The sequence below is a fragment of the Populus trichocarpa genome, chromosome 5 (genome assembly GCF_000002775.5).
Source record: "Populus trichocarpa isolate Nisqually-1 chromosome 5, P.trichocarpa_v4.1, whole genome shotgun sequence".
In the NCBI taxonomy this organism is placed as follows: Eukaryota; Viridiplantae; Streptophyta; class Magnoliopsida; order Malpighiales; family Salicaceae; genus Populus; species Populus trichocarpa.
In genome coordinates this window covers 21,221,715-21,241,876 of record NC_037289.2, presented here as the reverse complement: position 1 = coordinate 21,241,876, position 20,162 = coordinate 21,221,715, and the positions used below count along the sequence as shown (strand labels likewise).

General features: G+C 34.7%; 1 protein-coding gene across 1 annotated transcript; it reads left to right on the top strand.

The window, feature by feature from the left end:
- Positions 1–8,018: 8,018 nt before the first annotated feature.
- LOC7464667 (auxin response factor 6) lies at positions 8,019–17,463 on the top strand. Its single transcript, XM_002307538.4, has 14 exons — positions 8,019–8,188; positions 8,440–8,552; positions 8,987–9,085; positions 9,164–9,220; positions 9,300–9,458; positions 9,577–9,661; positions 10,638–10,728; positions 11,128–11,292; positions 11,374–11,496; positions 14,445–14,520; positions 14,638–14,785; positions 14,893–16,055; positions 16,566–16,756; positions 16,961–17,463. The coding sequence occupies exons 1-14, from the start codon at positions 8,134–8,136 to the stop codon at positions 17,157–17,159; spliced, it is 2,724 nt and encodes a 907-aa protein (XP_002307574.2). The 5' UTR covers positions 8,019–8,133; the 3' UTR covers positions 17,160–17,463.
- The last annotated feature ends 2,699 nt before the right edge of the window (positions 17,464–20,162 follow it).

The following is a 20,162-nucleotide window of genomic DNA, read 5'->3' as shown; positions in this document are numbered from 1 at the left end:
TGTTTCAAGAGTTTTATTTTGAATATTTTCAACTTTATCTGCTGATTAGAAGATACCTTTCGACAGAAGATAGTATAATTGAACCTCGAGATATGAAGCGTGGGGCTCTTAATTTCCAAAAGCTTGAATCCCTATTATAGACATGACCCTGGAAGCATTCAGTGTATGTATTACCAGAAGCACAAGAGATTAGCTACCATCCATGTTACTTTTAGAAGATTTGAGGTTGTGTAGTTGTTGAAAAACTGATTTCTTGGTTTATTCTGTCAGGTAAGGAGGAATTGGTTTTAGTTTCTTTCTTCTGTTACCAAGCTTTTGTAGAAATTCGAAGCGGATGGTCTTATATTCAAACCGAAACTTTCTTTGATTTACAAAATTGCCTAACCTGACAGGATTTTCGGAAGTTTATTTGTTTTGTTTTAACATTACATTTCATAAATAAAAAGTACAAGAAAAAAGAAAAGAGCTAACATACTGTAGAATACTAAATACATATCGCATATTAATTGAAGTTGGCAAATTAAAGAAGACATTCCCGTTCGTCTAGTTTTCTCAAGTTTCAAAGCTATGAACGGGTTCTGGGTTCTGTCATGGCATAAATGGGATGATCTTTATGTCCGCGCACACAACAACCTTTTAAAGTGGAAATATGCTCATATGAGCTCAGATGCCCTAAGACCCGTACTCTTCTCTTCCCTTTCCTTTCTCTTTCTATGTGCATGGAAGGAGAGGAAGGGGCAGGGAGCTTGGAAAAAGTGGGGGTTTTTTAGAGAGGTTGGCTGGTTTCGGGAACATTGTAGCCTCTCTTCAACTGATCATCCGTTGCTAGGTTTCTAGGGTTTGGACCATGAGGTTTGTCGTCTGAATCGGTACAGAACTGTTACCGATGGGTTGAACCGGGGAAGGGGTAGAAAAGGAGATTCTTTACTTGACATATAGATGGTTTATACCGAGCATAGAAGAAAAGGAAGCAAACGCAGAAGAAGCTTGGAAAAAAGAGTAACTCTTTAATCGAGGATTACAGGTACTGTTCTTGTAATTGGTAAAATAATTGAAATTCAATTGTTTAATGTGATTTTGTGTATTAATTATTTGTTTTATGAACTAAAGCTACTTTATTTTTTTATGGGTTTTGAGCTTCTGAATTTTTCTCAAGTTTTCACTTGGAAAGGCACTGTGTTTTTTTATCTCAATCATCGTCTAAGGTGTTGCATTTGAGAAATTTATCGTGGGAGTGTTCCGTTGAGCTTGGGAATTCGTTTAGTAAAGTCGTTACTCGTTAATATTAAAAATATATTTATTTTTATACTTTAAAAATATTTTTGAAAAAAATTAAAATTTTTAATTTTTTAATTTTAAATTAATTATTATTTTGATATATTAATATTAGAAATAATTTTTTTAAAAATATATTATTCTAATATATCTTCAAACAAAAAATATTTTAAAAAATAATCATTATTCTATTTCTAAATATTAGAGTATGAAATGGAGTGAATAGAAATCATGTTCTTGTCTGATATGTGAATTTGATTGGCTTTGGTTTTCTTATGTGTTGTTGTTAGGCGGATTTGATAGCGTATTTGACAGTGTGGTAGCGGGTGCTTTTCAAATAACTTTTCGTGCTAAAATACATGTCAATGATTTTTTTTATTTTTTAAAAATTATTTTTGATATCAGCACATTAAAACAATCCAAAACATATAAATCATATTAAATTTTATTAAAAAAAAAATTATATTTTTTGGAAACGCAGCCGCAACCGCGTTCCCAAACGTTCATCGAGCTATTGTAATTATATCGTTTTATGCATTGCTGTGTTCTGGATGTTGGCATTCACACTTTATTTTTTTTCTTTCTGCGATCCTCTTTTGAAGAGAGAAACTCAGAAACAAATATCGAAATCAATAAGCTAGTTGTTGATGTAACTTTTCATTTACTATTTACGTTATATTTATTTTTATGTTTTAAAAGTATTTAAAAAAAATAATACTTTTTTATGTTTTTATTTTTTTCTTTACTTTAAATTAATATTTTTTTGATATTTTTATATCATTTTGCTGATATCAAAAATGATTTAAAAAAATATATATTATTTTGATATATTTCTAAATAAAACATACTCTAAAAAATAACCACAAATACACTCTCAAATATTAACCCGAAGAATTTTTATACCATCAAAGAAATAAAAGCCTGTATTTTTTAACTTGTTAAATTTGAGTTTATCACGAGGACTGAGCCGGATATATTACCTATGAGATTTTATACATTGTTAAATTTAAATTTATCATGTTATCTCTTTTAAAAATATTTAAATGGGAGTGGTCGTGATTCTATTTTATTTCTGAAAATTAAAACATTGTAAATACTACTTTAGATAGGAATATAATTTTGGCTGCCAAGATAAACATATATGTTTCCAGTAAAATACCATGTGGAAATCTCATAATATTTTTTCTTCAATTTTACACCACAAGGTGTAACAGTTGAGCTCATTGCTTGCCTTTTCCCTGCATGGTGCAGGAGTTGTTGCTGTTTGGGGTTTTTTTTTTCAAATTATTTTGACGATTTTTGTTAAAGCTTGTTTGTCTTTTCTTTTCTTTTCTTTGTATGTTCTACGGACATCGACTCAGCTTGGTTCGATAACAACTATGCATACAAAGTTAGGTGCAGATGTATTTAACCAAGATAAATGGATGCTTTGACGCAGTTGTGCTTATGCACGAATATATTGTCGGTGTATTTGTAAATATATTAAAATAATATTATTTTATTTTTTAAAAAGTATTTTTAATACTAGTAAATCGAAAGATTCTTAAAATATAAAAAATAATTTAAAATAAAAAAATTTAAGATTTTAATTTCAACAATACTGAAGGCTATCGTTACTCGCATAAAAAAAAAATAGTCCTTCGTGCTCACCCGTTCACATTGACATAACTGAGAAAATTGTTTGGTCAGGTGCGAAACAAAAGAGAATGAATAGCTTTAACAAAAATTTGTTGCCTCCTAAACCATTCATGTTATTATCATTTTTAATTGTTCCTTACTGTTATGCATCTTTTAACAAAATATTGTTTGGTGCTCAAATAAATTTTTTAAAAAATTATTTTATATATTTTCGAATAAAAAATATTTTAAAAATAACTTTAATCATTATCCTAAATACCCCGAAGAGAGTTTAAGAAGGATTCAAAAAAACTTCCACGGATAGTTGTTACTCGTAGGGTAGTCAACTAGTAATGCATCCAAGGATGTGTTTGAAATTGTGGTATAAGATGTTTTTTAATATAGCTTTTCGCTTGAAAATATATTGAAATAAATTTTTTTATTTTTTATATTAGCACATCAAAGGCATTATAAAACACTAAAAAATATCAATTTAATGTTTTTAAAATAAAAAATACTTTTAAAAAACATCTAAAAACAAAAACAGAAGATCAATTCATTTAAATCCAAGACATCGCATTCCTCTTAGTGATATCTCATTAAAAGATATTTTTGGTTTTCTTTTAAATTTTTGCTAGAATTAGAATTTATCTATAAGTGGGGTTTTTTTCTTTTTCCTTTTCTTTTCAATTTCAACTTTAAAATATTATCAAACTAGGTTACATGTAATGAATTCAGAATCTTGATGATGTATTTAGAATTAGAGGGATGGAGCAAAACTCTTTCATTCACATTCTCATGTCTCACCATAAATTTGGGCCTAGCTTTAATTGATTTGGATCATGTATGTAGTATCCTAGGCCCAAGAACATGGCTTCTCACGACCCTGTAGACCATTTAAAGGCTAGTAAATTAGAGTTAAATCAAATCAATTAAAGCTTTACAGATGCTTTTGTGATGCACAAATCAACTATGTGTGTGCAAAACTAGTCCACTACACTAAAGCTTCTGGTAAAGTCGGTGAAATAGACGTTGCGGATTACATGTAAATTCCCGGACTTTACATTATTTGTAAGCACACTTAGGATCATATACGCTAATATTAAAAAAAAATCCAGGTGGGGATAGCTTTTCTAAAAGAGCAAGAGAAATTTGGAATTCAGATCATTGATATGAATGGATTGAATAATCTAGATTTCATTTAATAACATGATTAAAAAAACAACAATAAAAAAAATGACAAGATTAATAAAAAAATATATTAGATATAAAAATAAAAAATATTAATCAAAAGAATAATGACAAAATTAAATAAAAAAATTAAATGAAATAAAATGATAAGGGACGAAATAAAAAAATCAACTTCAAAAAGCCTTAAGAGCAAAACAAATAAAATTGAAAGAACGATGACACCAAAATTAATTCAGACAAACTTCAATGAGACATTTGATTTTTTTAAGGGCTAGCATGAAATCTGATGTGATGAGAGAGAAAAGATGAAGGAAAAGTAAAAATATCATCGGAACCCAACCACAACTTCATCGTGCACACACACCTAACCATTGGGAAGAAGATAATGCGACGCTTTCAAAGCCATCACTAAATGAGGCATTTGACTCCCAAGAGATGTTTCATGGTTGTCTAAAGAGTGTGAATGCCTCTTATTTTCTGGCATGTGTATTGACGCACTAACCAATTCATATCTAGTAAAAGACTGAATTGCTCCCAATTAAGATCGATAATAATTTAAAGATCATAATAGAAAAATGAAAATTCCCTTGTTAATTTGTTTGCTTTCAATAATAATGTATTTATTTTACTGTGCAATTAAAAGCGTTAAAAAACCAAAAATCTTTCTTTACCTTTTTTATTTTTGTTTTTAATGTCCCTTTTCAATTCCATAATGATAAATGGACTATATAAAAAAGACTGTTCTGGCTATGATAGCAAGTTAAATGGTTTTATTTGAGAATAGTAAATTAGTGAACTTACTGAAACATGAAAACGTGGAAAATAGGAGTAGGAGCTGTTTTAACTTTTATTTCAATTATAATAATATCCACTCCTTGATTGATCTGTCGTTTTCAAAACATTCTAAACGCCCTGTAAGTTGCAAACCAAGCTCATTGATGATTTAATTAAAAAAATAAAATACATTGAGGTGTTATTAATTGTGATCTGAAAAGCGGACAGTAATCGGATTCGTGGACGACAACAACCGAATATTTAACCTCTAGTTCGAATGTTTCTGTTCATCAAATACACCGGCCAATGGGAGGTTTGGTCGAGGTGGTAAGTGGATATTGAAGTGTACAATAAAGGTAATCATAATCTTCAAGGAACGTTTGCGTCTTGGATTTCAAAAGCAATGTAAGGGCTCTTTTGGCAACATGTTATTTTTCTGGCTTCTTTTGGAATTCTTGGGATTTCGTCACGGAAGCTCATGAAAAATATGCTTTGCGGTGTTCAAAAACCACTTGAACTTTCAAATACACTGTGCCTCGATAAGATGGGTGGCATGGGCTGCTTTTTTTTTTTTTAAAAAAAAAATAGAGATTCTAGTCCTAGCATAGTAAAATATCAAATTATAAAATTAAAAATAAAATAATTTTTAAAAACAAAAAAGAAATTAAGTCGAGTTTATCTAAGCCAGCAAGTCAAATCTGTAGTCTAGTTATTGGACTTTAATAATTATGTGGAAAGTAAATTGAATAAATTTAAAAAGTTTAATTCTCAAACTAATTTAATATTAAATGAAGAAATTAAAAAAAACTTACGATTTTCTTGAAAGCAAAGCAAGAAAAAGACTGAGTCTACCCCAACAACTTACTAAATCCATAACCTAGAACACTAGATCAAGATGGCCCGTAAAAAGAAAAGTAAAAAAAAACAAAGAATGAATGACAATTTTCTACAAACCCATCATTGAATGATGAATTAAAAAAATAATTTAAAAAATGACTTAAAAAGACTAAAGCCAAAACGGTCTAATGTTCCAAACCCATGACACGAGTCATGAGGTTGGGTTACACCTCAAAAGGAAAACCCAAAAAAATAGCAATGTCAAATTCTCAATCAACCAGAATAACTAGGGATAAAATTAAAAAAAATCGTCAAGAAAAAAATAAAATTAAAAAGAACAAGGACCATATTTGATAGAAAAAAAAGATGAAATCAAACTATGAGGAATGAAATTAAAAATCAATTTCAATTAAGAAAAATATATGAAAAAAATAAGAATCAAGATAACAAGGGCTAAATTTAATATAAAAAAAATCAAATATATTGCAATGAAAGAAACGATGATCTAATTTAATTCAATGAACAAATGGCCGGACTTCTTTGACTTTTCGCAATCCCAGAGCGTTTTTCAAGAAGGAAAAAGAAAAAACAGGGGGAGAAAAACGTGCTAACGGAGCTCAACCACCTCTCGTCCAGAGGCATGAACCACACCTTCATGACAGGGCGGCGAGACACATCTAATACCTCCTTGGACAACAGTGTTGAAAGGTTGGACGGCGCTATGTGCATCATAGAAAAGCGCAAGCAATTCCCACTTGCCGATGTACATTTTAACTATTTTTTATGTAAATTATATTATATATACTAAATGACTCAATGACCTTGTACTCCATGTGAGAATTACTGAAAATCCAGAATGAAATGAAAAATAAAAAACTCTGCCAGAATAAAATGACAGTGCAAATCCATATTACTAAGACGTGACTGTATACACGATAAAACACTGATTTTTTTTAGCTTAATAAATATAAATTACCAAATTTGTTTTACAACCTCAGCTAAAAAAACCTAAAAAGAAAAAAGACAATAGAAAAAAGAGTTTATTTCTCTCTCTCCAAACATTCTAGTACAGTACTCTTTTAGAAAGGGAACTGTAGGAACAGAACCTCCAAAATAATGGCTGTCCTTGTACCTCAACATTGATAGATCTCATTCATTCAAAGGTTAACCTTTGAATGCCAGAAAGGATGGGTGAGGTGTGGGGGAGTGTTTGGACAACCCCCCTTCAACCACCGTCTTCTTTTTTAATACCTATCCCAGATCCATGCAAAGATTGTTCGAGGTTTGGATAATCTTGTAATAAGAAAGACCCCACCTCAATATCTCCCATATCTCAAGGGCCCCACAAATTCTCAAACGATAACGACCGTCAAATATTTCCAACTCAGATCTAGGAGCGAAAGGGATGGATGGCCAAAACTTGCAAGATTCCAATATTTATTGCCTAAATGCCCCCCCCTCTCTCTGTTTTTGCAATGCCAGGACAGGACTCCACTATTCACGTTTAAAAAACAAACAAGATGCGTGCTTCATTTTTATTATTTAGATATTTAAAAATGAAATTTATTATTTCTTAAGTACACCAGAAGTGTTTTTAAAATCATTTGAAAGAAAAAGACAATTTTATCTTAATCAATGCACACAGCGATTTCTGTCGAATAAAAAAACAAAAATCAACAATCGTGAAGATCTGCTACCGTAGACCGGAGAGTACTAGATTCTACCTGGATTGTTCAATAAAAAGAGAGAGAGAGAGATGGACCCCATCAAGCGATAAACAATGACCACTGTATTAAATTGATTGATTGATCTCTCTCTCTCTCTCTCTCTCTCTGAGTTTGAAGAGGTGACCACACCCTTTTCAAGATAGGGGGAAAAAAAAGCTCTCTCTGCTGTACTATACACGACTATACTGCCCTCCCTTTCTCTCTCTCAGCTTCATCTCTCTCTCTCTCCCTTAAAAAAGAAAAAGAAAAAAACACAAACCCTCACAAAAACAAAAAGAAGTCCTTTTCAGTAGTGAGGTTCACTTGACTTGTCTCATTCATTTCTCTCCAACGAAAGATTTTCATTTACCAAGAGTGGGAGAGTTAAGTTATTCTTGTTCTTGAGATCTGAAAGGAAAGTTAGGGTTTTTATTTTGTGTGGAGAGAGAAATGTGGGAGGAAAAGGAGAAGATCTGAGAAGTACAGGAAGCTAGCAAGGAGGGTTTTGTATTGTGGTTGTGGAACTGGAAGTGGTTTTAGATGGTAGTTGTTTCCAAGTTGAACAAGTATATTTTTGGTTTTACTGGCAGTGGTGATGGTGGGAGGGTGGGTGGGTGGGTGGGTCTTCTCTTCTTTGGTTAAATAATAATTGAGAGATATTATTATTAGTGCTTGGTTTCTGAGGCTGTTAATTAAAGACTGTATTTTGTTTTTTTTTTTTTATTTTTGAAGAATGAGACTTTCTTCTTCTTCTTCTTCTACTGGGTTTAATCAGCAGACTCCAGAAGGTAAAACAGATTCAATTGTTGGTGTGTTCTTGATTTTTTTTCACTGCTTTTCCTACACTTTCATGCCGATTTTTACATGGGGCGCTTGCATCTTGTGCTTTAAATGCATTTTTTTGTGAAAATTTCAAGTTTTTTACTGAACATTAAAAATTGCTCCATATTTGTATGTGTATGCCCTGATTTCTTGCTATAATTGTTGATGTGCCATGCAAATTCATGCAATTGTGCGAAAATGCTTGTTTCTTTTGTAGGGGATAAAAAATGTTTGAATTCTGAGCTATGGCATGCATGCGCGGGGCCTCTTGTGTCTCTGCCTCACGTTGGAAGCCGAGTTGTGTACTTTCCACAGGGTCATAGTGAACAGGTCAGTGAAATAACTTTGTTTAATTACAGCCTTGCTGTCGAAATGTAGCATTAGGAGAACACATATGCATGTTTGACAACCTATCAGTGATATTACCTTATTCATCACTAAACATATCGGTTCTGGATAATATGTGGTTGTTTACGAGTTATTTCATATGGATAATTGTTGTAAAAGGAAAAAATATCTTGTATTTCGCAGACTAGCAACTTGCTTCATATGTAATTTTACTTTTGTAATGTTAAATAGATGCTTGGGCTCGTTTTTTGAAAATTGCTTTGTTCATGTACTTCTCATTGTATGGATTAAGGTGCATACTTTCTCTCTTTTTTTACTGGAGAAATTGTGTCTTTTAACCTCATGTGCATGTAAACATGTAATTTTTGTTTTTCACCATTCTGTAGCAGTTCAAGAGTCTTCCATTTTCTTTGTAGGTTGCTGCTTCAACCAACAAGGAAGTTGATGCTCACATCCCTAATTACCCAAGCTTGCCTCCACAACTAATCTGCCAGCTTCACAATGTTACTATGCATGTAAGCAATTTTGTTCTTAATCTACTCTGATGGGCATAATGTGCTGGCTGCTGTCGAACTCAAATGTTTTAACTACAGGCTGATGTTGAGACAGACGAAGTTTATGCTCAAATGACCTTGCAGCCATTAAGTCAGGTATCTTAAATGCCTAGCTTGGATTTTGATTTTCCTTGTCTTGTGCCGTTTTTTGTGCCTTGACGTACTTCTTTTTCAGGACGATCAAAAGGATGCTTACCTATTGCCAGCAGAGCTAGGTACTGCCAGCAAACAGCCGACTAACTATTTCTGTAAAACATTGACTGCAAGTGATACTAGCACTCACGGAGGATTTTCTGTTCCTCGACGAGCAGCTGAAAAAGTCTTTCCTACTCTTGTAGGTCCCACTATCTTTTCACCCGTTTTCAATTCATGACGTATCTGCAGGTTTTGAGCTAATTGTTATCATTCTTCTTTAATTTAATTTAGTTTGTTCTATTTTGTTGTACTTTTAGGATTACTCCCAGACGCCTCCAGCTCAAGAACTAATTGCAAGAGATCTTCATGATAATGAGTGGAAATTCAGACATATATTTCGAGGTGAGTTGTGTTATGTAACTGCTCAAGATTTCGTGTTGACATATTTGGGATAATCATTTTTCGGTATTGTTTGCCTGCTGATCTGTGTTTGTTTGTTTGTTTTTAATGTTATTTGTCCATTCTGCTTTAGCTTGGCTGTTCCCATATTTGTTTAATGTGACAAGGTTTGAGTCAGAAATTGCTTTCCTACCTCTAGATGCAAGTAATCAGTGACACCTTTGATATTGTTGATTGTGCTTTTGTGAGGACCAGACTCCAAACTGGTTATAAAATCTTAAATAAAGTAGCAATACAAACAAATTCCTGGATAGGAAACTAGAGTCAAATGCTACTAAATGGAGAAATAGATTGGATTCTGAAATAAGACGTAGTTAATAAGAATCAAAACAAAACTAAAACTCCTAATGTCAACCAAAAATCTCAACTAATCAAATAAAAATAGTTTCAGATATCAATCTTTGAAGTCTTTCTTGGTTCCCGATCACAAATTTATTAGAGATGACAAGTTCATATAGGTGTTCTCATTCACCAAGTAAAACAAAACTATTTTTAGATAGATTATAATTTCATAATATATTAAATAGAAAAAGGAAAAGTGTGCTTGGCAATTCTAAAGTTTATTGTTTTATAATCATTGAATATGAAGATTGAAAAGTCTCACTAATGAAATTGAAGAAAAATACATACATAGAAATGATCCTGAGATGGGGTGGAAGTTGAGTTTCTCTCAGAATTTTTTTGGTCAATATTGTTCTTTTTCTTATGGAATTGGAAATTGAATAAGAACTTGAACTCTGGCAGCAAAATAAAGTAGCATGCTTGAATTTAGTACCAGCTTACGTGACAATGGTGATAACATTGGTAAAAAGTAATACGAGGGTAGTGGATATTCTTGCCAAAGTGATGAGAAGAAACTGACAGGATGTTCCAAGAGTCAAATTCCTGCTTATAATGACTTTTCTCACTGAATTTTCAGGACAACCCAAGAGGCATCTTCTTACAACAGGATGGAGTGTCTTTGTTAGTGCAAAGAGGCTTGTTGCTGGTGATTCTGTCCTTTTCATTTGGTAGGATATTTCTCAACCCTGATTGGATTATTTAACTTGCTTTTACAAAATCTCTACATGGATGGGCATGTTGAGAGTCAATCCTTCTAAGATAGGGATGAATCTATCCTGATGGTAGCTTAAAAAACCCAAGAAAATTCTCCTCATTCTTTGCTCTATATTTCTGACAGTGAACTATAGAGATTTAAACTAGAAGCATTCCAAATTTACCTATTTTTTTTTGTTAAAGAGGGGTTCAGCCAAGCTGTTTCCAATGCCTGTTTGCACACTGCATGTGCAATGTAGCTTTGTGGCAAGCATCTTCCTTTTGGCTGATCTCAAATCTATTGATGCTGAAAGTTGAATGGCCCTCAATTCTATCGATAATCACATTTTAATAAACATTTTATATTTCATCAGGAATGAGAAGAACCAATTACTCTTGGGTATTCGGCGAGCGAATCGTCCTCAAACTTTCATGCCTTCGTCAGTTTTATCAAGTGATAGCATGCATATAGGTCTTCTTGCTGCTGCAGCTCATGCAGCAGCCACTAATAGCCGTTTTACAATATTTTATAACCCCAGGTGAAATATCTTCTAGTGCAACTTTGAAAATATTTTAACATTATAATGTATGCATTGTTTATTTATGTTTTTTGATTTCAGGGCTAGTCCTTCAGAATTTGTCATTCCCCTGGTCAAGTATATTAAAGCAGTATACCATACAAGGGTTTCTGTGGGCATGAGATTTAGGATGCTATTTGAGACAGAAGAGTCAAGTGTCCGCCGGTAAGTCTCTTAGTAGTTTTACATGGAATTGATTCTTTTAGACAAAATCTTGTTTTGTCATTTTGTTGCTGGTAATTTGTTATGCTGTTGCAAGTGACTGTAATTTTGATTAAAATATTGCGTAGTCAGCAACTTTTTAGAGAGCTAAGTACTCAGCTGCCCCTTTAATGTGTTAAACCGATGGTGCTTGGGAGAACTTGGTCTTAAAGTACCCTTGTTGCTTACTCATTGGCTTAAAGGTGCCTCAGTTGCACTCTCTTTTTACACTTATAACCAGTTCTGCAATTTGTTCTTTTGAAGAGATGGACTTGACAGGCAATTTTTGGCCTGTAGTGCTTTGTTTATAATGGGATGCCATATGGATTGGGTGTGTGGTCCATCCTTCACTTTTGTGTGACATCTAAGAATTCCTACTGAGTGATGCCTAGTAGTTCGAATGCAATCCAGGCCTTTCTAACCATGGTCTATTTGCTACCATTTTTCTATTCCATCTTTGTTAAGATATGATGCCTATCTTTGGCCTTCACTTGGGAGTTTATAGTTTTCATTTGAGTAGCCATTTAAGATGATGTTAGAGCCTAACATTGTGTTCAGGAGTTCATATTGTGGTAACCAAGGTTGTCAAAAACGCTTTTTTGACACGACACGAAAAATACAATATAAACTCGGATCGTAAAATCGTAAGTAATTTTATTTTTGAACTAATTTTATATTTGATAATTCCAGCCAAGAAATTAAATTACATTAAAATATGATAAAGTGAGTCAACAATATTATAATCAATGAGTGATCTAAATAAAATGAGAGATATAGATAGTATGAATCAATAAATTAATGACATGGAGAAATAAAAAGTCTCAGAACAAAACTTCTCAATACAGGGGAATCACTGAATGGTAGGAAGTACACATGAACCCTGTGACAACTTCGTTGTTCCCATCACAATAAGTCCTAATGGACCCCTTTTGGGTTGGAGCTAATGAGCTTAAACTAGTAATTAACTAACATAAATTCAAAAATGAAACAAACCCCTAAACAATGTCTAATGCGCTAGAAAAAATTCAAATTCAAAATAATTATTCAAAATTAAATAAATAAATAAAATAGAATAATAAAAAAAGTCTTCATGTTAAAATTCCTCCATGTAGCTCAAATCTCCAATTTTCGCATATTCTTGGCTGATTTGAGTCCTAATTTTAAACATGTCGTTCTCTCTAATCTAGATGAATTACTGGGCCTATGATATATGGTTGGAAAGCTTCAGATGTCTAGTTTCTAGCCCAACTTTAATCACAACAAAATTCCACCGGTAGCTGTAGATATATCCCAAACAGTACACGAAGGTCTAGTTTGACATATTTGACAAGATTCTACTAACTTTGATCCTTTGAAATGTTATGTTCCCGAACTCCATTTGACTTGAAAATTTACCACAATATATTTTCTGTGTCTAATATTTTCCTGTAAAATTTCAGCTCTATCCAATATATGGTTTGAAAGATATGCCTAATCTCGCAAAAACTAGTCAGCATATATAAGGCCAAACTTGGACCTGACTTGGTTCATATCACAAATTTAGTAAACTTATAAAATCAGAACGAGTTTATCGATTTTACTGATTTTGTACGAGTTAAGTCTGATTTTACTGGTTTTCGAGTTTTTAGTCTGATTTTGCATGTTAGATGCATGTTGACTCGGTACGATTTTACAAGTTAACTCGCGATTTTAACAACAATGGTGGTAACGTTTATAATTTATAAACTAATCCATGTTTCAAGTCTGATAGGGTTTCACATGAAGGTGCTTACTAATCAATACAGCCTGTCTTTGGTTTTCATCTAATAGCTTAAGGTTTTGGGTTGAGTGGTTGTTGATAAGTTTGAGCTATTTCCTTACAGTCATGCATTTTTGTATCTTTTTTTGATTGCCAAGCCACCTAACCCATATTTAATCAGCCTTTTCATTGTCTAGCAACTGCCCAGATTGCTCATACATCATATTAGGCATCAGTTTCCAATTTTACCCCTAATTTCATTTTCTTTCATTCAACTATAGTCAACTGGCTCATTTTATTTTATTTTATGCATTTTACACTTCTTATTCAAGTTTAATGCTGGATCAATAGTTATCCTTTGGAGTGCATAAACACGAATGCGTAAGAAGCATGTGATTATTGTTACATGGAATGCTATTTTATGGTGAAAAGCACAAAATGTATTGCTAGAACACTGCCTTCCTGGTTGGCCCAGAGGTGGCAATCAAGGAAGGGGATTGGATTCAGTTCAAATAAATTTTTGGTGCTGATGTGCTAAAACCAAAATTTTCAACAGTGATGCAAATTATCTTTCACATTAAATCGAGGTGATAGATTGATGCAGGCTGTAAGATGGATCAAAATGATGAGTGCATCATTTATAGTGATGGACAGCTACCAAAAAATTAAGGAATGGCTATTTGTAGTCTCTCCAATGTTATAGCTGTTGGAAACAACTGGGACATGACCACCCTTTTCCAACTCTTAAACTATACCTGTTTTTTGTTTCTACTTCCTCACGCCTGGTATTGATTTATCATCAGTTTGTGGAGTTAGTACTCTTTTGTCTGATTTCATTTACTTTTTTTTTTGCTTCCTTTGGTCCCATTCTCCAGAAAATATCTTCAACTTTTCATTTGTCTGAATGTATCTTCTGTTGTCTCATCTGAAATAACTAGTATAGTTATTTTTATTTTCTGTAGCAGTTTGGTATTTGGAATCTTTGATTTGATGGATTCAAAAGCTCGTAGCGTTATCTTTTTTTTTTTCCATGCCTCTTTGCTATCTTATTTTTAAAATTTTCATTTTTCCAGATGCATTTTTCTTTCCTGTCACTTTAAAAGATTCCTGTGATGTCTTACCTGTAAATGCACCCAGTAGATATCTTCACTGACTCTAGCATGTTTTATTCCAGATACATGGGTACTATAACTGGTATTAGTGATTTAGATCCTGTTCGCTGGCCAAATTCACATTGGCGCTCTGTCAAGGTTCGTTGGAACTTCATTGTTTTTTGTACTTGTATCTGTGAAGACCTTTCATTAATGATTTATTCATAGTTTTTCTTTGTTGTGCAATTTTAAATAACTTTTTTACTGCTAATTTAGGTTGGCTGGGATGAATCCACTGCAGGGGAGAGGCAGCCAAGAGTATCTTTGTGGGAGATTGAGCCGTTAACAACATTCCCAATGTATCCATCTGCCTTCCCTATGAGACTGAAAAGGCCATGGCCATCTGGGCTACCGTCTTTCCATGGTATGTGTCATTTTTGCTCAAGATTAGGAAGAATGGTTTTGTTGTGATGAATCAAATATCAAGTTTGACACTTAAATGATCCCCCCTCCTGAATCTGCTAAAACCAGGTCTGCAAGATGGTGATTTGAACATTAATTCACCAATGATGTGGCTTCAAGGAGGGGTTGGAGATCTGGGAGTTCAATCTTTGAACTTCCAGAGCTTTGGTGTTGCTCCTTGGATCCAGCCAAGGTTTGATACTTCTATGCCAGCTCTACAACCTGAAATGTACCAAACAATGGCAGCTGCTGCACTTCAGGAAATGCGAACAGTGGAATCTTCCAAACTAGCTTCTCAATCTCATTTGCAGTTCCAACAATCTCAAAATGTATCTAATGGGCCTGCTGCTTTGATTCAGAGGCAGATGTTGCAGCAGTCCAATCTTCAGCACGCACTTCTTCAAAACTTTCAAGAAAACCAGGCTTCAACACAGGCCCAGTTTCTACAACAACATTTGCAGCATCGCAATCAGTATACTGGTCAGCAGCTGCAACAGCATCAACCACAGCTGCAGCAAGTTCAACAGCCTAAACAACTGAATGAATTGTCTGCCCCACAGCAGATCCCGAATGTAATATCAGCTCTGCCTCATCTTACTTCAGTCGCCCCATCCCAGTCTCCATCTTTGCAGCCAATTTCTTCCCAGTGCCAGCAGCAGGCCTTTTCAGAACCACTTGGAAACTCAATTGCTGCATCTGATGTTTCTTCAATGCACAGTGTCATTGGTTCATTATCCCAGGATGGAGGATCCCACTTGCTTAATTCTAATGGATCCAACCCTGTCATCTCCCCTGCTTTATTATCAAAGCGAGCAGCAATTGATCCACAGCTTTCTTCTGGTGCTGCTCATTGTGCGCTACCCCAGGTTGAACAGTTGAGAACTACACAATCAACTGTGTCTGATCTTGCTACCTTGTTAGCTCCATTCTCTGGAAGAGAGTATTCTACCTATCAAGGTGCTAATGATCCACAAAACAATCTGCTGTTTGGAGTTAACATTGATTCTTCAACCTTCATGCTTCAGCATGGGATACCAAACCTGAGAAATATTGGCACTGAAAATGATCCGTTGTCTATGCCATTTGCTGCTTCAACTTTTACAAGTGCTACTGGAAGTGATATTCCACTTAATTCAGACATGACAGCTTCAAGTTGTGTAGATGAATCAGGTTTCTTACAGTCCTCTGAAAATGTGGATCAAGTAAACCCATCAACAAGAACCTTTGTGAAGGTAAATTGTTAGTCATACATGTCTGTGCATATGCGTAAATGTATACATAATCTGGCAATAGGTTTTCAACTTGCAAGTGTATCTTTTGTTAACGTTCACCTATGCACAGTATGAAAATTCAACCAGGCTGGTGGAACTTGTTTAAATAATTTAGGGCACGCTGAAGTGGTATCATAAACAACCATGATTGCCTTCCAGAGAAAAGCACCCTTTCAATTTTTTTTCACTGCCATTTGACTGTACTGTTTAAGTAATTTTTCTTGCTCTTGCCATATTTTATGTCGTGTGCTGTAGATGCCCATCTCCATGCATCTGAAAGTGCTCTGATTTTGAATGAGCTATATTGCACAAGTATTGGTATTTGGTACAAATCTAATGTGATAAGAGGGTATTTTGTGATTTCTGTGCTTCACAGTTTGCAACAGTTACTTGTAATTGTAGCTCTTGTGTTTGTGGTTCATGACATGCAATCATTTTTTTTACTTATTCAAAGCACTGCAATTTTAACAGGTTCACAAGTCAGGGTCCTACGGGCGATCACTAGATATTTCCAAGTTCAGCAGCTATGATGAGCTTCGCAGTGAGCTTGCTCGCTTGTTTTGCCTAGAAGGCCTATTAGAGGACCCACAGAGATCAGGCTGGCAGCTTGTATTTGGTGACCGGGAGAACGATGTGCTTCTCCTTGGTGATGATCCTTGGCAGTAAGTCTTTCAAATTTATTCCTGAATTCTTTTTGTTTTTCTTTTATAATTAGTTTTCCAAAATGATAATTTAGTACAAAGTACTTGAAGCAATTCTAGCACATACTTGTTACTTGAGAGAACAACCATGACCGAACCTTTTGAGTGCTGTATTATGTTAAATCGGCTTGCAATTCAATGCTGCTGATGGATCTCTTTTTCCAGGGAATTTGTGAACAATGTCTGGTATATCAAGATCCTATCTCCTCTTGAAGTGCAACAAATGGGCAAAGAAGGTCTCAGTCCTGCAGCTTCTGTCCCAAGCCAAAAGCTTTCTAATAGCAACAGCGATGGGCACATGAATACGCAGGGTTTTAGAAACTCAAGCAATGGGATTGCATCTATGGGGTCTCTTGACTACTAAGGCAGATGCACATAAAAAACCTGAAATCACATGACAATTAACTGAAAAGCAAGTAACTATATTATGGTACCTGTTATATCCACCGAACGTTAATGTTACTTGAACCTTTTTCTGGTGGGTAAAGTGTCGTGCATGGTCAGGTTATCTAGCATGTTACTGTAAATTGTAATTTACTATAGGAGACTGTTTCTCTTATCACTATACTAGTAACGTCATGGAAGTGTTAGGAGAATGCAGCATGGTAGTGGTTTGTTTGTTACCAGATAAAGTTTTGAGAAAGTAAATCTCTATTCTCTTATTATTATCTGAGGCCAGAGAGTAAACTATATATATATACAACCAGTCACAACCAGTCTGTAATGACAGTTGGTATAACTGTAAAGCAGTTAGAGCTAGACAGTTATAACAATATAACAGAATCCAAAAAATATCGAGGTGGGTAATTTCACTTGGTAGATTCTTCTAGTTTTGGCTTATCATCCCCCTTCAGCTGTGTTTTGAGGGACAAGAACTTTGAACTTGTGAGATGCTTAGTCAAACAGATCTGCGGGCTGCTCTTCAGTATAAATAAAATGCAGCTGTATCTTTTCTCTTGTAACTTGATCGTGAATGAAGTGAACGATTAATTTCTATGTGCTTCGTTCTAGCATGAAACAATTGATTCTTTGTCATTTGATAAGCATTGATATTATCATATCAGAGTAGAGGGATTGCAGATATGGATGCACAAAGTCCTTGCAGCAAGGCCTGTATTCGAACCATTTCAGCAGTAGCTAAGGCAAGGCCGTGATACTTTGATTCTGCACTGCTATGAGATACAACCTTTTGTTTGGAGGAGGATTAAGAGACTAAGTTACCCCGTAGATAATTCAATTATCAGGTTGAGCATCCTAGTCTGCATCAGTGAATCCTTCTATTGTTAAGGGGCTGGAAGGACTTAACAATAACCCATCATGTATAGTGCCTTTTAGATGCTGAAGAATCCTTTTGACAGAAAGCTAATGAGCAGAGGTTGGTTGTCGCATGAATTGGCACGCCTTGCTAACAACAAAAGCTATGTCAGGCCTGGTTATGGTAGGATACTGAAGTACCCCTACTACTCTTCAATGTTGAGTAACCTTTTCCATAGGATCACCATCAAACTTGGACAAATTCTGCCCAAAAACACCAGGTGTTTTTGCTGGTTTGGTATCAAACATTGCAGTTTTATGCAGCAGATCAGAAACATATTTGGTTTGGCTTAAATTCATAGAACCTTCATTGTAAGAAACCTTTATACATAGGAAGTAAGATAGCTGCCTCAAATCTCTTATGGAAAAAACAAAATCAAGCTTATCAATGAGTGAAGAAATCTGTGTTGATTAACTGTCGGTGATGATTATATCATCAACATAGACAAGAACAATCAAAGTTGTGGATTCACCAAAGTGTATAAGCATATAACTATCAGTCCTAGAATTGCTGAATCCTCATTGTCAAAGAGCAGAATTGAGGCGTTGAAACCAAGCACATGGTGCTTGTTTTAGGCCATATAAAGCCTTTTTCAATCTACACACTTTGGTTGGGAACTTAGTGTCCACGTATCCAGGAAGTTGAGTTATGTATACTTGCTTTTCTAGTTCACCATTTAGAAAAACATTATGAATATCAAGCTGTCGCAATTCCCACTTAAAACTAAGAGCAACAGTTAATATGATTCGAATAATTGCAGCTTTAACAACTGGACTAAAGGTCTCAAAATAATCAAGATGAGGAGTTTGGTTATACCCTATAGCCACAAGCCTGGCTTTATACCTTTCTGTGCTCCCATCTGGCTTGTGTTTCAGCTTGTGCACCCACTTATAACCTATTATATTGACAGCTGAAGGCTGCTGAACAAGATCCCAAGTATGATTGCGATGAAGAGCAGTAATCTCTAGATCCATAGCTTGAGTGCAGTTTGGATCTTGGAGGGCTTGTTTGAGAGTTGAGAGTGTATGGTTGTGAAACCTTTATAGCATAGAGATAAAAAATAGGCTTTTTCTTGGTTATACCACGCATCAATTGTGTTGTCATGCGTGGAGCTGGAGGAGAAGATGAAGTTGGAGCCTCATTAAACGACTAAGGTAGGGTACTTGAGGCAGGAGTAGTCTCAGAACTACTCATAGAATGGGAATTGTCACTCGTGAAAGTAAAAAAGGATGGTGGTGATTCATGGCTACCAGTAGAATATGAAGGTGAAGAAGTAGAGGGGGTTATAATTGCTGGAGGGAAAATTGTTGCTGAGGCGTCATTGGTTGGAGCAGAAGTTTTAGTGAGGGGAAATTATATTTCATCAAAGACAACATGAGGAGTAATATAGACCCGTCCAGTCAGAAAATCAAGGCACAAATATCCTTGTGATTGAAACTATAGCCAAGAAAAATACACTGAACAGATCAATACTGCAACTTATGATTGTTTTAAGGACGAATGAATAGGTAACACAAGCAACCAAATACTCTAAGAGACTGGTAATCAAGAATTTTTTTGAAAAGGATGAGATAGGGTGAGTCATGGTTGAGTACCTGGCTTGACATTCTGTTTATGAGAAAAGTTGTTGTCTGAAAGGCATATTGCTAGAATTTTATTGGTAAGGAGGCATGAGCCAACAAGGCCAACATAGATTTAACAACATGCCTGTGCTTCCTCTCAACTCTCCTATTCTAAGCTGAGTTGTAAGGGTAAGAAAAGCGATGAAGTATGCCAGATTGCTGAAGAAAATCCATAAAGGACCTGGACTCACCACTATTATCAAACTGTATACATTTGATTCTAGCATCAAATTGATTCTCGACTTGAAGTTTGAACTGCTTAAAGATATGAAGAGCTTGATCCTTTGTTTTAGAGGATAAAACCATGTGTACCGGGAATAGTCATCTAGAAATAAGATGAAATATTTAGCACCAGATGTAGCTTTGACTGAGGCAGGTCCCAAGATGTCAGTGTGAACAAGTTCCAAAGGTTTGGATGCACGGGAAAATA